The 19,120-nt window shown below is 32.2% G+C and overlaps 3 protein-coding genes across 13 annotated transcripts in view; 2 read left to right on the forward strand and 1 right to left on the reverse strand.

Annotated features, from left to right (window-relative positions):
• GCS2alpha (glucosidase 2 subunit alpha) overlaps positions 1 to 19,120 on the reverse strand; it is a 220,187-nt gene that overhangs the window by 141,200 nt on the left and 59,867 nt on the right. The window lies entirely within an intron of this gene.
• On the forward strand, positions 562 to 18,618 carry LOC145333095 (uncharacterized). 2 transcript variants are annotated; one of them, XM_080178254.1, is made up of 3 exons: positions 562 to 652; positions 15,429 to 16,913; positions 17,134 to 18,618. In XM_080178254.1, the coding sequence occupies exon 3, from the start codon at positions 17,430 to 17,432 to the stop codon at positions 18,462 to 18,464; it is 1,035 nt and encodes a 344-aa protein (XP_080034380.1). In that variant the 5' UTR covers positions 562 to 652; positions 15,429 to 16,913; positions 17,134 to 17,429; the 3' UTR covers positions 18,465 to 18,618. The 2 variants fall into 2 exon arrangements, with proteins under 2 accessions (XP_080034380.1, XP_080034379.1); XM_080178253.1 differs by lacking the exons at positions 15,429 to 16,913; positions 17,134 to 18,618 and adding an exon at positions 2,932 to 4,291.
• LOC145333099 (uncharacterized) lies at positions 6,049 to 8,888 on the forward strand. The gene is made up of 4 exons (XM_080178260.1): positions 6,049 to 6,332; positions 6,799 to 6,897; positions 7,366 to 7,500; positions 8,391 to 8,888. The coding sequence occupies exons 1-4, from the start codon at positions 6,273 to 6,275 to the stop codon at positions 8,478 to 8,480; spliced, it is 384 nt and encodes a 127-aa protein (XP_080034386.1). The 5' UTR covers positions 6,049 to 6,272; the 3' UTR covers positions 8,481 to 8,888.

The following is a 19,120-nucleotide window of genomic DNA, read 5'->3' on the forward strand; positions in this document are numbered from 1 at the left end:
AAAAATCGGTCAGACAATTTTTCCAAAGTCATTATGATCTATCGAATGAAAAAGGTTTGAAACTGATAGAACATTTCTTTATACTAAAACATATTTTTTCTCCCGTTGTTTCCCACACTTCCAAAAAATGAAATTCAATGAAGATTAAATGGTTCTCACGTTAAAAAAATGTTCTCACGGGTCCAAAAAATGAATTTAAATGAAAATCATATGTACCATTTAAATCAAAATAAATGGTTCCCACATTCTAAAAATTTTCCCACGCTTGACATTCTTGAAAAATGCTAAATAAATGGACATTTAAACAAACCAAAGATCGCGTTTTTTGCAATGGAATGAATATTTACTCAAACCGAATATCACAATTTTTGCAATGAAATGTGTATTAATATATGGAAAAGAGTTATAACTTCCTTTAAAAATGTTTTTTAAGGTTTTTATCTTATTTCTTATCTTAGCTTTATCATTAATAAGCTTTTAATATTTCATAGTTATGTTATGTAGGTAAATATTATACAATATAAATATTTAAGTTTTCAAAAATAAATGATTCCTAATTTCAGATTTAAAGAAGAATGAAATGATCTGATGGATGAATGTATTCAATACAGATTTTATTTAAGAAAGATACACAGACATTGAAGATACTCGGGTAAATTTTACATTTCTCGCCGCATAGGCAATTTGGAATTATTTGAGAACATGGTATTAAAATTTGGATCTACTGCAGTTCATGGTAAAATATTGCTGGTAACGATTGCTTCCTGTTTCCTGGCAATATTAGAAGATTTCTAGATCTAGCATACCAAGAAATATTTCTGGAGCTACCAATGTTTAACTTTCCTGGTTGCTGGCAATTTATGCATATTCCTGGCCACTGGCATGTTTGAAATATTCCTGTTAAAAAGCAATATTTCTCTTTTTAATTCCCATTTCCCTTTTATTACACTTACCCCACAATTAGAGGTTGATAAGATTCACTCTACTCGAAGTGGCTTTTTTGGCATGTTTGTCTGATGTGGTAGGGGGTGGGAGGGTAGTGGTGTTTCTCTGTACTAATTGGGGGAGTTAGGATAAGGTATAAATTTTGCTCTGTTCTACAACAATTCATAGTAAATTAAAAACCTTAAACTGATCAAATGTAAATAATGAATTAGAGAGAGAGGGGGTGGGGGGTGAGACAAGACAAATATGCATAAATATTCCGTATTTCTGATTTTTATCAACAGTTAATAATACAACGTTTACGTAGGCGTAAAAAGTAACAATATAAAAGTAGTCAGGAAAAACTTTAAGGGTAATAAGTCCTGGGAAGGTTTTTAACTATTTTAGTTGATTTGAGGGTATCATCCACAATCCTTCTAGGATAAACCGCCACAAGAAAAAAATATTATACTTTTTCGGTTTATCGTTTAGCAAGATCCCTCTGTGCACACAGACAGTCAAACACACATACAAACGGACACTCTGTTACTTATAAATAAGTATGAAACTCATTATGTAATTGTAACTTACTTTTCCTAAATATTTTACTTTAAATTAAAATCCTTCGCTACTTTATATTGTAGATCATGAAGCTCCGTTTTTAAATTGGAAGAAATTGGGCAGAAAATAGCTTAAACAATAGCCTAAAATCATCATAGGACCTTGTGAAGCTTCTCTAAAATTAAGAACTCAATCGAATCAGTGATTGAGAAACAAACAAATATTGCTATATTGTCAACCTTGCCTACTTGAGTTTACAAGCATAAAAAGGAGGGAAAAGAATTTGAATTTTAAAAACCCGCCAAAAGTATCAGAGATTCAGGACATAAATGTGCGTTTTAAATTTAAAAATGGGTAACCAATTAGCTTTATTGTCAAGAGGTAACTTTATCTTAACTCAATTACCTACCAAATAAAACCCCATATTTTATAAGACGAAATAAAGATTCAATTTACTAATTCATAACAATAACGAGTATCTCTCCTCCAATTTTCAATTATTATAAAAATAAAGATACGGGATTGGTTGTGAGGTCGTTGGGATGCCATTCAAATTTTGGCGCGCACGTGTTAAACCTTCTTTTCTCCTAACCCCCCCCCCCCTAACTAAACCATCAAACCTGGCCACGGCACTTTTTTATAATTAGGTTAGTTTAGGTTACAGGGGCTAGTATTAAGTTTTGCATTCCATAGGCGCTCAGAATCGTTGGTTTTACTGTTTGATTTCAGAGTCTCACTTAGAAAAAATTAATTTATTAATTAATATGATTAAAATTACGAATGTATCTCCCCTTTTTAATTTATTAAAAAATAAAGAGGACTGCCCAAATTTTGGCGCGAAAGTGGATATTAAGATAGAAACAGTTAAATTTAAAGGTAAAGATCCCACTCTCTTAAATCCTTCCCCCACCTCTATTAGGAATGCACATAAAATAATTGAAATTACTGTCCCTTTTTAATTGTTGCTGTTTACCCCCTAATAAATTGTGAAAAATGGTAGGTATGGGGTAAAAACTCCTGTAAGCCAGTAATCTTCTGTCATTGCTGGTAACTTGGAAAATTTGCAGATTGCCAGCTAACAGGAACCTAGGATTTAGTGGAATTTGCGTGCTGCTGGATCCAGGAATCTTGTAATATTGCCAGGAACCAGGAAGCATTTGTTACCAGCAATATTTTACCATGAACTGCAGTAGATCCTAAAATTTTTCCCCTTATAACTAACCCTAAGGAGGTAAAACTTAATTTTATTGCTTCTTCTGTGCTTTTGAAGATATTGGAACAAAACTCTTTTTAGTTGGGTCAGTAAAATATAATATTTTTTTGGCTACTGCAGTGAATTGAGGGAGCGGTGGTCAATCTTCTGTTTTTTTATGTACACGTATTTTACATTTGTTTTCATTAACTTTATTTTTTATATTTTATTTACTAGGTATTATCTTTTTTCAGGTGAAATCTCAGTTCTTCTTTCAACACATAAACACATGGCGTTATTTTCAAGAAAATAAGAAATTCACACTTCAATCCCGTTTCACCCTGCTCCCCTAAGCTATATACAGAACCATACTTTCTTGATTAAGATTCAGTTACTATACAAACTTAAAAATTACCTACACTCCATTATCGCCTAACCTCTGATCCAAGGCCTTCATCCCTGTCGTGTGCCACTATAGAACCTTTGCCTAAAACCCCTCACCCATACATCAGAGTACGACCACAGATACAAAAATGGAAAATGGAAAAGATAATGAAACACATCATGAGAAGCAGTTTAGTTGTGAAATATGTAAAATTTCATTTCCAACTGATAGCATTTTAAATGCACATAAGAGACTACATGAAAATGATAATATACACAAATGTGATTTATGTAAAGAGATATTCTTAAATCAATATTCTTTGATCGATCATCAGAGGATTCATAAAGATGAGAAGTCATTTAAATGTGATTTATGTCAGAATTCTTTTCCAAATGATAGTGTTTTAATATCACATAAGAAACTACATGAAAATGATAATATACACAAATGTGATTTATGCAAAGAGATATTCTTAAATCAATACACTTTGATAAATCATCAGAGTATACATCAAGGTGAAAAGTCATTTAAGTGTGATTTATGCAAAAAGGCATTCTCTAGTAACAGTAATCTGATCACTCATAAAAAGATTCATACAGGTGAGAAGCCATTCAAATGCGATTTATGTGAAAAGGCATACACTAGTAACCATGATCTGACCTTTCATAAAAAGATTCATACTGGTGAGAAGCCATTCAAATGTGATTTTTGTGGAAAGGCATTTGTAGTCCGTACTAATCTGTTCATTCATAGGAGGATTCATACAGGAGAGAAGCCATTCAAATGTGATTTATGTGAAAAGACATTTACATGCAATAGTGATTTAACTAAACATAAGAAGATGATTCATACAGTTAAAAAGGCATTTGTCACCAGTAGTGAATTAACTATACAATTTCATAACTGGATTCATCTCAAGAAGTCTACAAAGAATACTGGACAACATTTTGCTTCTACCAGTTTTGTTGATTGTGGTGAAGCTGATGTTAAACTTGAGATTAAAGAAGAGGAAACTCTAGATGAAGATCCTATCTCTGTCAACATGGAGGCTGAGAATGATGAAGAAACTATGAAACAAAAAATAGGAGAAGAAATGAAGGGTACAGATTATTTCTCTTGTAAATACAATTCTGATGAGAATATAATAGATACTATTGACATTGTGGAACATAAAATTGAGTTGTGAATAATGTAAAGTGTTTCATATGATACAAATATAGATTTTTTATTTCAGATTTTATAAAGAATGAGATGATCTTATAAAATTAATTTTGACAGTTACCCATTGAATGTGAATTGGAGGACTTCATTTTAAACATTCAAGTAAATATTTTTTAAAGCAAAGTGATCTTTGTGGTCAGTCGATCTGTATGTCCATAACGGTTAGCTCTTATGGTCAATTTAAGCATGTTAGAATTGTCTGATTTGTTAAACTTCGCTTTTATGGATGTTGTCATCTTTGTTTTTAAAGAAAAGTATTCATATAAAACATTGATCCCCATCAACAAAAAAATCTTACATTTGTATCCAATATCTTTCATTGTAACTCAAAGAGTAGATATGTTTAGAATTTAAATAAATATTTCTTTCCTAGCTTTTAATTGATATGTTTGGTTACAAAATGTTCTCATCCGCCTCCCCCTTTGTAAGAAAGCAAAAAAAATTGCTATCCCTCAAAGTATCTCGCCTCCCACACTCTTTATTTTGAGAAAACATTTTTTTTTTTTCATGTTTACAGATAGATTTAACCCTTTGGAGCCTATACTTATTGTGCCTTAAACCCTGCAGGGCTATTCAGTACCCAATATATCCTAACCTGATCTAAAGTAATAAACAATAAAAGAAAACCTCCACCACCCCCCTTTCCAACCTCTTCACTTATATCTAATTTAATTAAAATTATTACAGAAATAAATGCTAAAAATACTTTTAATATCTTTAAATACCATTTGAAAAAAATAATATAATAATTTAGGTGTTCAATTTAAATGTTCGTCGTGTGATTTTGTAAGCACCACTGGACCTTATGGATTGAAAAAGCACAAGTAAGTTTTTTTTCCAAATAAAATGTCTCAATAAGATAAAGGTGTTTTTATCTAGAACTTTTTCTCCATTTAAACATTTTATTTATAGAAATCATACTATGATAATATATAGAAATATAATGAACAATTTACTTTATTTTTATTACTTTTTATTGGCCGAAAAGTTTGAGGCAAAGTTATTTTAGTTTTTTTATTGCAATTTAGAAATTTTTTCGCATAATTAAACTAAAAATGTAGAGATACAGAACATGGAGATAGAAAACAATACTCCTGTGATCAATGCTGCTATTCAGACACTACAAAGTCTGCCCTGAGAGCTCACAAAAAAGAATCTCATAAGAAACAGTATATGTGCGATCAGGGATTTATTCAACTTTGTAAAAGCTAGTGGTTATTCCATTTGGGGCCTCTAGGAAGATTTTAGTGGAGGGGGGGGCGGGCGTTGATTAGACCCTCCACTTAGAATTTTAGTTTTAAAAATTAAAAGTAATAAAATCCCCCCTCCGTTCCTTAAAATAACCTTCTCTTCTCTATCAGAAAAATCATATCGGCCCAGCAGTTTGCCAGATCTTTAGCTACAGACAGACACAAGATATTAAGATATCATAAGCATCATTTTACCCCTTATAAAACAAATTAGAACGATGTCTTTCCATCAGACAAAATAAAAATTAAAATAAGTTGAAACAAATGTTTAGTGCGAGTATATAGCAAAAATGTTCACAATTTAAAAGTTCACAAGCTTGCTATTCATGAAGGAAATAAGTCAGAGTTTTTTTTCCTTAAATAAAGGCTTTCTACAGAATGACCGTACAGTATTTTACTTTTTGTAAATCTGAAAATTTGGTTTCCCTCAAAGTGCATATTCGTCCACAAACCTCTCCCCCCCCCCTTTTCCCTATTTGGAAATAATTTGAAAATAGGAAGGAGGAGTAGTTTTTGATTGTTACCTGGATACATGTTTGCCTTGCAGGGTTATGGCCTCCTGTAGGGGTTTGACCTTTCTTATTTTTTTAAAATACACGACAACAGAGAGACAAATAGACATCCTGTTATTTTTATCTGAGGATATAAAGTATTCATATCTTGAAATAATAATAGCATCAAAGAATAACACGGTTAAAGAAATCTCTGACGTAATTGAGAAACTGTAGGGCATAAATACATGTGCGACCAATGTGAATATTCAGCAAAAACAACAATCAGCCTTACAGAACATATCAAGGTAAAAATAATTTTTGATGAATTTTTGCCACCTAAAAGTATGATATTATTATTCTTCTTATTTAATATGTGGAATTTATGGTCATATATATCATTTATAATGCATATCTATAACCAAGTTTGTTTTTCTTTTTTTCTAATTTGTAGAGATTCGCTTTTATGAATGTTGTCATCCTAGTTGGAGGCAAATTAAAGGTGCTTTCCCTCAAAGTACCTCTCGTACACTAACCATGCCTAACCCTTATAGATGGAACTAGCCTAAACCTGTGGTGCCTTAAACCCTGTGGGACTATCTAGTTTCTAATATAACTTAACATAACCTAGTCTACAGTAATAAACAATCAAAGAAAAACTCCCCCCCCTCATTACCCCCGTCTACCCTTATAACTAATCTAATATTAATAAAGTTGAGGTGGTTTTTGTGCACTACTAGGCACTTTGATGAAAACCGGTTTTTGTTTGTTTAGGTTGTCCATCAGGGAATAAAGAAGCTATGTGACGAATGCGACTATGTTGGTACCACAATATGGAGCCTTAGAAAACATAAAAACAAGCACCATGAAAAGGTGACTGATAGGATTCGAACTTGTGAAATAGATTTACTTTAAATGAAATAAAAGACGGTTTCACGTTAATTATTAAAAGGTCTTAACGTACCTAAGATGTAAAATAGTAGATTTTAATGTGTAGATAATTTTATTCCTAATTGAATACGATAAGTTTCTTTAGCTTTAAAAATGCTTTCATTTTTATGGCCCTAGCGAATTCCAATAAGATTGTCTTTAAAAAAGGTTGACTTTGCCCTTGATCTTATCGTTTTTTGTAGTTGAAAGTATTAAATATTGTGAAAAATGCAAGTACTCAACTTCTGCAAAGTCATAAGCACGACAATGATTGATAGTAAAATTATGGGGGATTTAAAGGGGTTGGTTGTTTGTATTTATTGGGATTTTACTAAGTTTGGACCAAATATAAAGGTCTAGCCTACGTTGTTATCAACCGTCCACAGAAGCATTGATGATCTATTATTTCAGTTGAAAGTGTATTGTGACAAATGCCAGTACTCTACCACATTCAAGGCAGAACTGAACCAGCACATCAAGATTGTCCACGAAGGATTCAGATATTATTGTGATCTCTGTGATTATTCTTCACAAAAGAAAATTAAGGCACGGCTTTAGTACATTCTAGCGGCTACACCCTTAAAAGCCTCCATGGGCCCTTGAGTTAGGAGGAGGGGGATGTCGACTCCCTCCCTTTTCAATTGTAGTTTTAAAAAGAAAAAGTGTCAGCGCTCTTGTAGGAAGGGAAGTCCTTTAAGTGATACTAGTGGCTTCGCCCCTAGCCTCTAGGGGCTTTGCCCCAAGAGGTATAATTACATCTTCTATTACTTACCCAGCAGAACGGATCACAAATTTTCGCACCTACCCAGCAGGAAAACATTTTGCAATTAAATTCGCAAAATTCGTAAAATTCGTAAATTTCGTAAAATTCGTAAAATTTGTAAAATTCATAAAATTCGTAAAATTTGTAAAAAAAAAAAAAAAAAAAAATAATGGGGGGGGGATTTTTTTGTTTTTGGGGGGGTTGGGGGTGTCCCACCCCCCAAGAAAATAGCTTAAAACCACCGCAGGACCAATAGGTATATACCCTGAAGAGTAGAATCCAATCGGTTCAGTGGTTACCGAGATCTTAGGGGACAGACAGACGGACAGACATCAAGCTACTTTGTATTATAGATAGTGTCGTCGCCTAGCGGCACTTTAAAAATATGAGAAGCTACATTGTCAAAGCAAACCACATCGGTTCTGCGGTTAGCAAGATATTTCAGTACAGACAGACACAAACAATCCTGTTACTTTATTAAAGTACCATGTATTGTACAGTCAGTACTTACTGTCAAAGGTCGTGCAATCAAATTGATTGTCTGGTGAGCGTAGATGGTGCACTTGGGTTCTATAGATTATATCTTAAAATCAACTTAGAACCCCGCCCTAACAAGGTATATAACTAGGTAATAGAACTTGATCTTTGTAACTAAAGCCCTCTTATCATACAGATAAAGCGTCACAAGGAATCCAGACATGAGATAGAATACAAACCCATGGAGAGAGGAGATATCATTTTCAAACCTAGCAATCAAATTTAGCCAGGACCCTTATTTTCATTTGAAAAATTCTACATTTTGTAGTAAGGAAAGCCTACTATTTACTTTAGAGTCGCTATTGAAATAATTCTTTGTTTTTAAATATTTTTAATTATAAATAATCACAATTGTGTAAGATATATTATGATCAATAATCTTTTGTAAATCCTAAAAGTTTTGTTTTTTTCTGGCTGTGAATTTAAACTTCAACCTATTGCCTTCCATGTTGTGAAATTCAGGGATTGGAGAGATGATCTATATTGTTTGATCAAGCCTTTTAATCTAGACACTTGTATGACACTCGAATGAGGGTGGGGGTAAATAGACCCTATACTTTCAATTTTATTTCAGTTTAGGGGTAAGGATGGAGGTACTCTCCCTCATAATTGTTATTAACCTTCCCTGGACGTATAAGAAGGGGCGTCGTAGCTCAGTGGTAACGCACTGAGTTACGGTGATGAGAGTTCGATTTCTAGTCCCCATATGGCAACTCGAATTTCTCAGTTGAATACATTCACGCAACTTCCCCTGGTTGTGTAAGAAGGGGATTATTGAGTAAGTTTGGATACTTAATAGTCAAGTACATAATATCAGTACTACCCTTATCCCAAGCTCCTCTGCGGAGAGCGTCATTCATTACGGTGACTTAATTTGGGACACCTGCCATACTCGGCGAGGGTGAGGTAATAATGAGTAGGTCCCTTGAGACAGCGGGTCAAGTACTTGTACTTGAGCGTGGACCTTGAGCTGGCCCTGGTGTTAGCATACAAAAGTGTCTCGTCCTACTCCATGACTACTTAGGTCCAAACACTAAGAAACTATGGCTACACACACACACGTATAAGAACCCTCACTGTAACAGATAAGCAGATCTTGTTACTTTTGTAAGGATTGGGCTTAATATTGCCTTGTTTATAAGTCTACAATAATGCAATCCTAATATCCTCAATATAACGCTTTCCCTACGTTTAATTACCTCTCCAATCCCTGGATTTTAAAAATCTTTGAAATAAAGCTGTGATGTTGTAATATTTTTTATGTATATTTACTAGATATATATTAATTATCTATTATTAGTTATAATATTATATATTAGTTAAAATATACCTACCTAGCTAAAGGTAGAATTGAATTTTAAATTTTGTATGTTGATAATTAAAATGGTGAACCTGTAATAGTTATTTATTTCATCCTATCATAAACAGCTTTCCGTGGGTTTAAAAAAAAATTTAAGACTTAAACCAGTTTTGTTAGCATAAAGGTGCCAAAGGTACGGGATAGCTAAACTGGTATTAATTTGATGATTTGTATTTTAATATACATGGAAAATTGTCTGTAAAACGATGCTATGCATGATTTTTCAGTTTGGCTTTTTATTTTCGTCTCTTTACAGACATAATGTAATCACATGGACTGATTTTATTTGCCCACCCACCACCTAAGTAAGGATTTTTTCTGACTTTGCTACATATACACAAAAATGTGAAAAAAACTTTCTTGTTAGGAGCTTACAAAACCAGTTTCATCCTTATAATTTATCATTTTGATATATGCGGAAAGCTTTCTATAATACTATGCGATAAATAATTATTCTTGTAACAAACTGCTTATTTTCATTACAATATTTTGATAACTTCAATAACAGGTAACTTTAGGATAAAAGGCCTTAATCTGTTTTTGAACTTGGTTTACAAATATTTATTTTTTCTATGAATGGGTCAAGTCTTAGGAGCACTGAAGTGGTATATAAATAATATCAATATTAAAGTTTCATAAATTAATGATTATTAATTTCAGATTAAATAAAGAATAAAATGATCTGATGAACATACTTTCCGTTTATATTAGGGATGGCAATCCGAATCCAAAATCCGCCCAATTTTTGGCCAATTTTGGAATCCGGATCCGGAATTGGTAGGCTAAAATTAACGTCTTGAGTTTTTTCTTTCAACTCCCTCTTGAAGGCAAAGATCACCCCCCCCCCCCCCACACACACCACTATCTGCCCCCCCCCCCCAGCCCCCATTTCTTCCCACATAAGCCACGAAGTTGAGATACCAGCTGGTAACACAGAGCTCTCATTGTCCAGCCAACAATCACGTGATAAGCTGTTCAATTCCAAGAGCTCAGATTGGACAGCCAACGATCACGTGATGAAGTGTAATACACTCACCATCAACTAAGCCCTCTAATTGGCTGTACAGTGATCACATGACATCAAAATATACACAGTCCCGTAGAGAATACCAAGCACATTTATTTAAAATGTGGCAGAATTTTATTGTTTCTTCTTAACTACAGGTATAAAGGTAGGTAGCATCCAAAGTTGCGTTTTTTTGTAGGTATTTATTTTCATTTTACATCTTTTCATGCTTCATTTATTATTTTTAAAAGCCTTTTAAAATACTGCTAGAATCCGGAATCCTAATCCGGAATCCGCCACTTTTTTTACGGATTCCAATAAGAATCCGGATCCGGCCCAAAATTCGACGGATTGCCATCCATAGTTTATGTTTAAGAATGATATACATATACAGACTGGCCAGAGTGTACGTTTTGTACGTTACGCATCGAATCTGTGTACGTTCTGGACGTTATTTTGATATGTGTACGTAACGTATTTTGAAATTTGTATTTTTGTACGTTTTACGTTTTTTTAAAAATAATAAGAATCAAATATTAGCAGAAAAGTAATTTGTATGTTTTGTACGAAAATTTTAACAAAAACTATAGGTGTATTATATTATAAATAAATTCAATATTATCTTAAATTTTCATAGAACAAAAATATGTAGGTAAATTATGCATATATGTTATTAAAACTTACAGTTTAAATTTATGGACTTAAAATATATGTCCTATAGATTTAGTTTAAACTATTGAACAGAAAGAGATATGCAGTTGACTAAATTCAAGTTTAAATGCATTTCATGCAACTACCCCTTTAATAGATTTTACGATAATTTTTTTCAAATTCTTTATATACTTGGGTAAATTTTCCGAGATATCATATGGTGCTCAGTTTAGGATTAAGAAGTCTTATTTTTTGGTATCTTCAGTTTTTAAAGAATAAGAATCAAATATAAGTATAAAAGTATTTGTATATTTATTTGTATTTGTACAAAAAGTATTACAAAAATAGTATATTATCTATAATACAAAGTAGAATGATGTCTGTCCGTCTGCTTGTCCGTCTGTATATCAGAAGCTTAATATCTCAGTAACCACTGAACCTATTGGGCTCTACTCTTCATGGAATATAGGGTAAGGCGGGGGAAGTTTCGGTAAGGGGCTATTTTCGGTAATTTCGACCTACCTTCATTAAATGACCTTTTTCTCCATGTTCCTTTCAAATGACAGAAAAAAACATAAAAGCAAATTTGTTCCTTATTAAATTGCCTACAAAAAAGTATAAAATGAATTTTTTGTGAGATGAATATTAAGGGTACTTATTGGGTCTCAAAGTCGGACGAAAAATTTTTTTTTTCCAAAAATTTTTTAGTAGGGGTGTAAAGATCGACGTACACAAAAATTGGTAAGACCTAGAGCTGATCCGTTAAAACCTTTTGAACTAAGAATTGCCCGCTCTTTCCAAATCTGTTGAGAGCTTTAAAATCGGGGTAATATTTTTTTCAAAAATGACCAAAGTTGGCGCCGGGGGAAATTTCGGTAATTTCAAAAGAAATTAAAATTCAACTTTTAAGGTCATGTTTTCATGTTTTCTTTTGTCAAATCTATTATTCCATATGGACTTTTTAATAATTAGGCCTAAAAATGAATAGAACAGATAAAAAACAAAAACAAAATTAATTTATTTTTTGAAGCAAATTTTTGCGAGAAAAAAATCAAAATTTCTGGTCCTTTGAAAAAAAATATTTTTGACATAGGAGGAATAGTCCGATCTTTATGAATTTTTTTGTGGTTAATCCCAATAACCTATACTAATTATGATTTTTTACGCTTGTTTGGTCATTTGGCGTTTTTTCATCGATTTTTTTTAGGTTGAAAAAAATTACCGAAAATTCCCCCTCTGGTGGGGAATTTTCGGTAACTTTTTTGTGGTCAATTTCGGCAAATTTCTAAAAGTCCTAGGATAACGTCCTTTTAGGACCTGATAGTCCTTTCCATAAGCTTTCTACCGGTCTTGGTTTCATTTGAAAATATTAATATTTACCCAATTTTTTTTTCAAAAAAACCGAAAAAATACCGAAATTTCCCCCCCCCCCCCCTTACCCTACCTAATAGTCCTGTGATGGTTTTTTTCTTTTTTTTCTTTGGGGGAGGGACACTTGAAGCTTTTTACTTTCTACTAGGATTAGAGGGTTCGCCCCTAGCCTCTAGAGGCTTCGTCCCCTCTTTTATAGAATCGTTTGTTGTAATTTTCAGGGATTGTATTAGTTTTCATTCTTAATACTTCCACTAAATTTCATTGAGATTTGCTTATTGGTTGAGGGGCTGAATTTATTTCTAGATTTTCACGTTATTATATATTTTTAAAAGGTTTTGTGATTTATTTAAATAAGTTAAATGCTTTTTTTTACGACACTACTCTATAGTTTATATAGTTCCCAGATTTCCATCCATAACTTTTGAGCTTCGCTACTTAAGGATGTTGTCATCCTTGTTTTTTACTTTTTATTTTTAAATAAAAAAAATGGGTTTTTAATTCAACTCCCCCCCCCCCCCTAATCAAGTTCCTCTAGAGGCCTCTAAGGGCGTAGTCGCTGGTCCTTATAATAGGATATACTTTGTACATAATAACAGGATGTCTGTTTGTTTATACCAAAGAATCTCGCTAACCACGGAACCGATATGGTTCTCCTTAACAGGATAGCTTCTCATAGGTTTTTGGAAGTTATATAACTATTTTGGGGAAGAGTGTCACCATCCACCCTCCCAAGAGAAATTGACTTTAGAAAAAAAACTATCTCCTCCCCCCAAAAATGAATTTTAATTGCTCATTGATTTTAAGTTAATTTTTTTCCAGATGTCTATAAATAACTTTTGAGCTTCGCTACTTATGTATGTTGTCATCCATGTTTTCTTATTGAATTCAACTCTCCCCTCCTCAAGTGCCCCTAGAGGCCTTTAGGAGCGTAGACGCTAGTTCTTTTAAATAGAGTAAGAGGATATCTTGTGTCTGTCAGTTCGCTATGGTTCTCCTTTACAGGTAGCTGCTAGTAGACTTAAATGTATTGATAATAGGTAACTAGGAAATTATTTAACTTATTTTTATTAGGAATGTACGTTTTTGTACGTTTTTTACTTTTTTTTATGTACGTAACGTATTTTTTTGTGTACGTTATGTACGTTTTTTATTTTCAAAATTGGCTGGCCAGTCTGCATATACATTGAAGACACTCGAGTACCATATTACTTAAATAGAAAAGTAATCTACAGATAAAAATAGCTGTACGACCCTGGATACGAAATGGAACAGCAAATACATCATGAGAAGCTATTTAGTTGTGATATCTGTAAAAATTCATTTCCAACTGATAATATTTTAAATGCGCATAAGAGACTACATGAAAATGATAATATAATATATATATATAACAGGTGGGAAGTTATTTAAATGTGAATTATGTGGAAAGGAATTTGTAACCAGTATTGAATTAACTAATCACAAGGGGATTCATAAAAGTGAGAAGCCATTCGAATGCGATTTATGTAAAAAGACATTTACATGTTATAGTCTTTTAACTATACATCAGTGGATTCATACAGATAAGAAGCTATTCAAATGTGATTTATGTGAAATAGCATTCTCTAGTAACAGTAATCTGACCAATCATAAGAAGATTCATAAATGGAAGAAGCCTTTTAAATGTGATTTATGTGAAAAGGCATTCTCTTGTAACAGTAGTTTGACTAGACATAAAAAGCAAATCAAATGCGATTTATGTGAAAAGGAATTTACATGCAATAGTTGTTTAACTAATCATAAGAGGATTCATAAGGATTCAAGTAAGACATTCAAATGTGAATTATGTGGAAAGGCATTTGTAACAAGTAGTGAATTAACTAATCATAAAGGGGTTCATACAGGCGAGAAATGCGATTTATGTGGGAAGGTTTTTAGAGACGATACTCATCTGATCAATCATAAGAGGATTCATACAGGTGAGGAGTCATTCAAATGTGAAATGTGCAAGAAATCTTATCCCTCCAATTCAGCTTTATCATTGCACAACAAATCAGCAAAACATCTCAAGAAGTTAGAATCTACAAAGAATACATTTTGCTTCTACCAGTTTTGTTAATTGTGGTGAACCTGATGTAAAACTTGAGATTAAAGAAGAGGAAACTCTAGATGAGGATCCTCTCTCTGTCAACATGGAGGAGGAGAATGTTGAAGAAACTATAAAACAAGGAATAGGAGAAGAGATGAAGGACACAGATTATCTCTCTTGTGAAGAACATCCCAAAAGAAAACTTTTATGTGAAATAACCTATCCTCTCACTCCAAAGACAAAGTCTATAATCACTGTTTATGCAAAAGTGTCATAACTCTCCGCCCCCCCCCCTTGCTTTTATGTGAAACCGCCGTACTTGACACTTTGTGAATAGTGAAATATATCAAATATAAGTCAAAGGAAAATATAAAAGAAAGTTTTCAATAAAAAGTTAGTTTGTCTCAAACCATTCAAAATTGTTTAATTTGGTGATAAAAATCAACTTAAAAAGTTAGCAGGAAACGGCGGCTTTCGAATTATTTTTCGTTTTCACATTACAAGAAAAAAAAAGCAAATGCCATGCCAAATTTCAGACCTGTCAGACCTTTTTCTTTTAATCTTAGATTTGGTTACAAAATGTTTCTGATCCGCCTCCCCATTTAATTCACAAATTGTATTTGTATTATTATATTGCTTTAATGCTGTTTTATAAACATTTGTTCTCATTAACTTTATTTTTTATGTTTTATTTACTAAGTATTATCTGTTTCAGGTGAAATCTCAGCTCTTCTTTCAACACATAACAACTCTACAAACACATGGCGTTATTTTCAAGAAAATAAGAAATTCACACTCCAATCCTGTTTCTCCCTGCTCCCCAAAACTACACTTTCTCTATTAAGATTTAGTTACTATACAAAACTATAAAATTACCATCACTCGATTTTATTGCTATCCTTTCATATTAAGGTTTGCTGGCCTCCCAACTCTTTAGTTCCCTCCTATAGAACCTTTGCATTAAGCACCACCTACCCACCTCACAAAAATGGAATATGGAACAGCAAATACAACACATCATGAGAAGCTATTTAGTTGTGATATCTGTAAAATTTCATTTCCAACTGATAGTATTTTAAATACACATAAGAGACTACATGAAAATGATATAATACATAAATGTGATTTATGCAAAAAGACATTCTTAAATCAATATTCTTTGATCGATCATAATAGAACTCATAAAGGTGAAAAGTCATTTAAATGTGATTTATGTGAAAAGGCATTTTCTAGTAACAGTAATCTTATTAATCATAAGAGGATTCATACAGGTGAGAAGCCATACAAATGTGATTTATGTGAAAAGGCATTTACATGTAATAGTCGTTTAGTAAGACACAAGACGATTCATATATTCAAATGTGAAATGTGCCGGAAATATTTTTCCTCCAATTCAGCTTTAATATATCACAACAAATCTGCTAAACATCTTAAGAAATTAGAATCTACAAAGAATACTGGACAACATTTTGCTTCTACCAGTTTTGTTAATTGTGGTGAACCTGATGTAAAACTTGAGATTAAAGAAGAGGAAACTCTAGATGAGGATCCTATCTCTATCAACATGGAGGCTGAGAATGTTGAAAAAACTATAAAACAAGAAATAGGAGAAGAGATGAAGGACACAGATTATCTCCCTTGTACAGACAATTCTTATGAGGATATTGACATTGTGGAACACAAAATTGAGTTTGAATTATGATAAATTGTATAGAAAACACTACCTAATGTTATATAATATCCTTGTAGCAAATGAGTTCGAAGTTTTTTTCATCATCAAAAATAATCAGAAACTTAATCCAAGATGGCACGTGCATAGTCCCCTTTTGTTTTATTAAATAACTCATTTAAATTACAATGTTTTTTTTATTTCTTAAAGCTAAGTAAATGAATATATACTCAAACCGAATATCACAATTTTTGCAATGAAATGTGTATTAACATATGGAAAAGTGTTATAACTTCCTTTAAAAATGTTTTTTAAGGTTTTTATCTTATTTCTTTTCTTAGCTTTATCATTAATAAGCTTTTAATATTTCATAGTTATGTTATGTAGGTAAATATTATACAATATCAATATTTAAGTTTTCAAAAATAAATGATTCTTAATTTCAGATTTAATGAAGAATGAAATGATCTCATGAATGTATTCAATACAGATTTTATTTAAGAAAGATACACAGACATTGAAGATACTCGGGTAAATTTTACATTTCTCGCCGAATAGGCAATTGGGAATTATTTGAGAACATGGTATTTTTTTAAATTATTCCCCTTATGACTAACCCTAAGAAGGTAAAACTTAATTTTATTTTTTATTTTAATTGTCAATCTTCTGTTTTTTTATGTACACGTATTTTACATTTGTTTTCATTAACTTTATTTTTTATATTTTATTTACTAAGTATTATCTGTTTCAGGTGAAATCTCAGCTCTTCTTTCAACACATAACAACTCTACAAACAAATGGCGTTATTTTCAAGAAAATAAGAAATTCACACTTCAATCCTGTTTCTCCCTGCTCCCCTAAGCTATTTACATAGCCATACTTTCTCGATTAAGATTCAGTTACTATACAAAACTCAAAAATTACCTTCACTCCATTATCGCCTAAACTCTGTTCCAAGGCCTTTGTCCCTGTCGTATGCCATTATAGAATTAACCTTTGCCTAAAACCCCCTCACCTATACATCAGAGTACGACCACAGATACAAAAATGGAAAATGGAAAAGATAATGAAACACATCATGAGAAGCAGTTTAGTTGTGAAATATGTAAAATTTCATTTCCAACTGATAGCATTTTAAATGCACATAAGAGACTACATGAAAATGATAATATACACAAATGTGATTTATGTAAAGAGATATTCTTAAATCAATATTCTTTGAACGATCATCAGAGGATTCATAAAGATGAGAAGTCATTTAAATGTGATTTATGTCAGAATTCTTTTCCAAATGATAGTGTTTTAATATCACATAAGAAACTACATGAAAATGATAATATACACAAATGTGATTTATGCAAAGAGATATTCTTAAATCAATATTCTTTGATAAATCATCAGAGTATACATCAAGGTGAAAAGGCATTTAAGTGTGATTTATGCAAAAAGGCATTCTCTAGTAACAGTAATCTGATCACTCATAAAAAGATTCATACAGGTGAGAAGCCATTCAAATGCGATTTATGTGAAAAGGCATACACTAGTAACCATTATCTGACCTTTCATAAAAAGATTCATACTGGTGAGAAGCCATTCAAATGTGATTTTTGTGGAAAGGCATTTGTAGTCCGTACTAATCTGTTCATTCATAGAAGGATTCATACAGGAGAGAAGCCATTCAAATGTGATTTATGTGAAAAGACATTTACATGCAATAATGATTTAACTAAACATAAGAAGAGGATTCATACAGTTAAAAAGGCATTTGTCACCAGTAGTGAATTAACTATACAATTTCATAACTGGATTCATCTGAAGAAGTCTACAAAGAATACTGGACAACATTTTGCTTCTACCAGTTTTGTTGATTGTGAAGCTGATGTTAAACTTGAGATTAAAGAAGAGGAAACTCTAGATGAGGATCCTATCTCTATCAACATGGAGGCTGAGAATGTTGAAAAAAGTATAAAACAAGAAATAGGAAAAGAGATGAAGGTCACAGATTATCTCTCTTGTAAAGAGAATTCTGATGAGAATATAATAGATAATATTGACATTATGAAACACAAAATTGAGTTTTAATTATGATTTAATTTTAAAGGAAATCCTAACGTTTAATGATATTCTTGTAGTACATATGTAGTATTTGATATATTTAAAAAATTGAGATGTGAATAATGTAAAATGATTCATATGATACAAATATAGATTTTTTGGATCATGGAAAGAAAACAAAGTCATTCCTAATTAGGACAGAAGTCACTGGAAATTGATCTAAGGAAGGCTACTTATGTCCTTCATCTAACAAAATCTATCTTAAGGAAGGTGACTTATGTCCTTTGCCTGACAAATTCTTACATTAGGAAGGCTGCTTATGTCCTTCATCTTGCAAAACTTAGCTTTTCTGTCCTTCACATAGCAAAACCTCACAAAACATAGCTTTTCTGTCCTTCACATAGCAAATTCTTGCAAAATATAGCAAGTTCTTACAAAACATAGCAAATTCTTGCAAAACATAGCAAATTCTTGCAAAACATAGCAAATTCTTGCAAAACATAGCAAATTCTTGGAAAACTTAGCTTTTCTGTCCTTCACATAGCAAATTCTTGCAAAACATAGCAAATTCTTGCAAAACATAGCAAATTCTGGCAAAACCGAGCAAATTCTGGCAAAACATAGCAAATTCTTGCAAAACACAGCAAATTCTTGGAAAACTTAGCTTTTCTGTCCTTCAAATA

Source organism: Acartia tonsa, chromosome 12, assembly GCF_053477335.1.
Source record: "Acartia tonsa isolate MP-2025a chromosome 12, ASM5347733v1, whole genome shotgun sequence".
NCBI lineage: Eukaryota > Metazoa > Arthropoda > Copepoda > Calanoida > Acartiidae > Acartia > Acartia tonsa.

Excerpts from the sequence above, each read along its gene's own strand:
- LOC145333099 (XM_080178260.1), top strand. The coding sequence starts at position 6,273 with ATGTGCGACCAATGTGAATATTCAGCAAAAACAACAATCAGCCTTACA. Across the intron at positions 6,333-6,798 it reads GCCTTACAGAACATATCAAG|GTTGTCCATCAGGGAATAAA; the intron begins GTAAAAATAATT and ends TTGTTTGTTTAG. Across the intron at positions 6,898-7,365 it reads AAAACAAGCACCATGAAAAG|TTGAAAGTGTATTGTGACAA; the intron begins GTGACTGATAGG and ends CTATTATTTCAG.
- LOC145333095 (XM_080178253.1), top strand. The coding sequence starts at position 3,211 with ATGGAAAATGGAAAAGATAATGAAACACATCATGAGAAGCAGTTTAGT.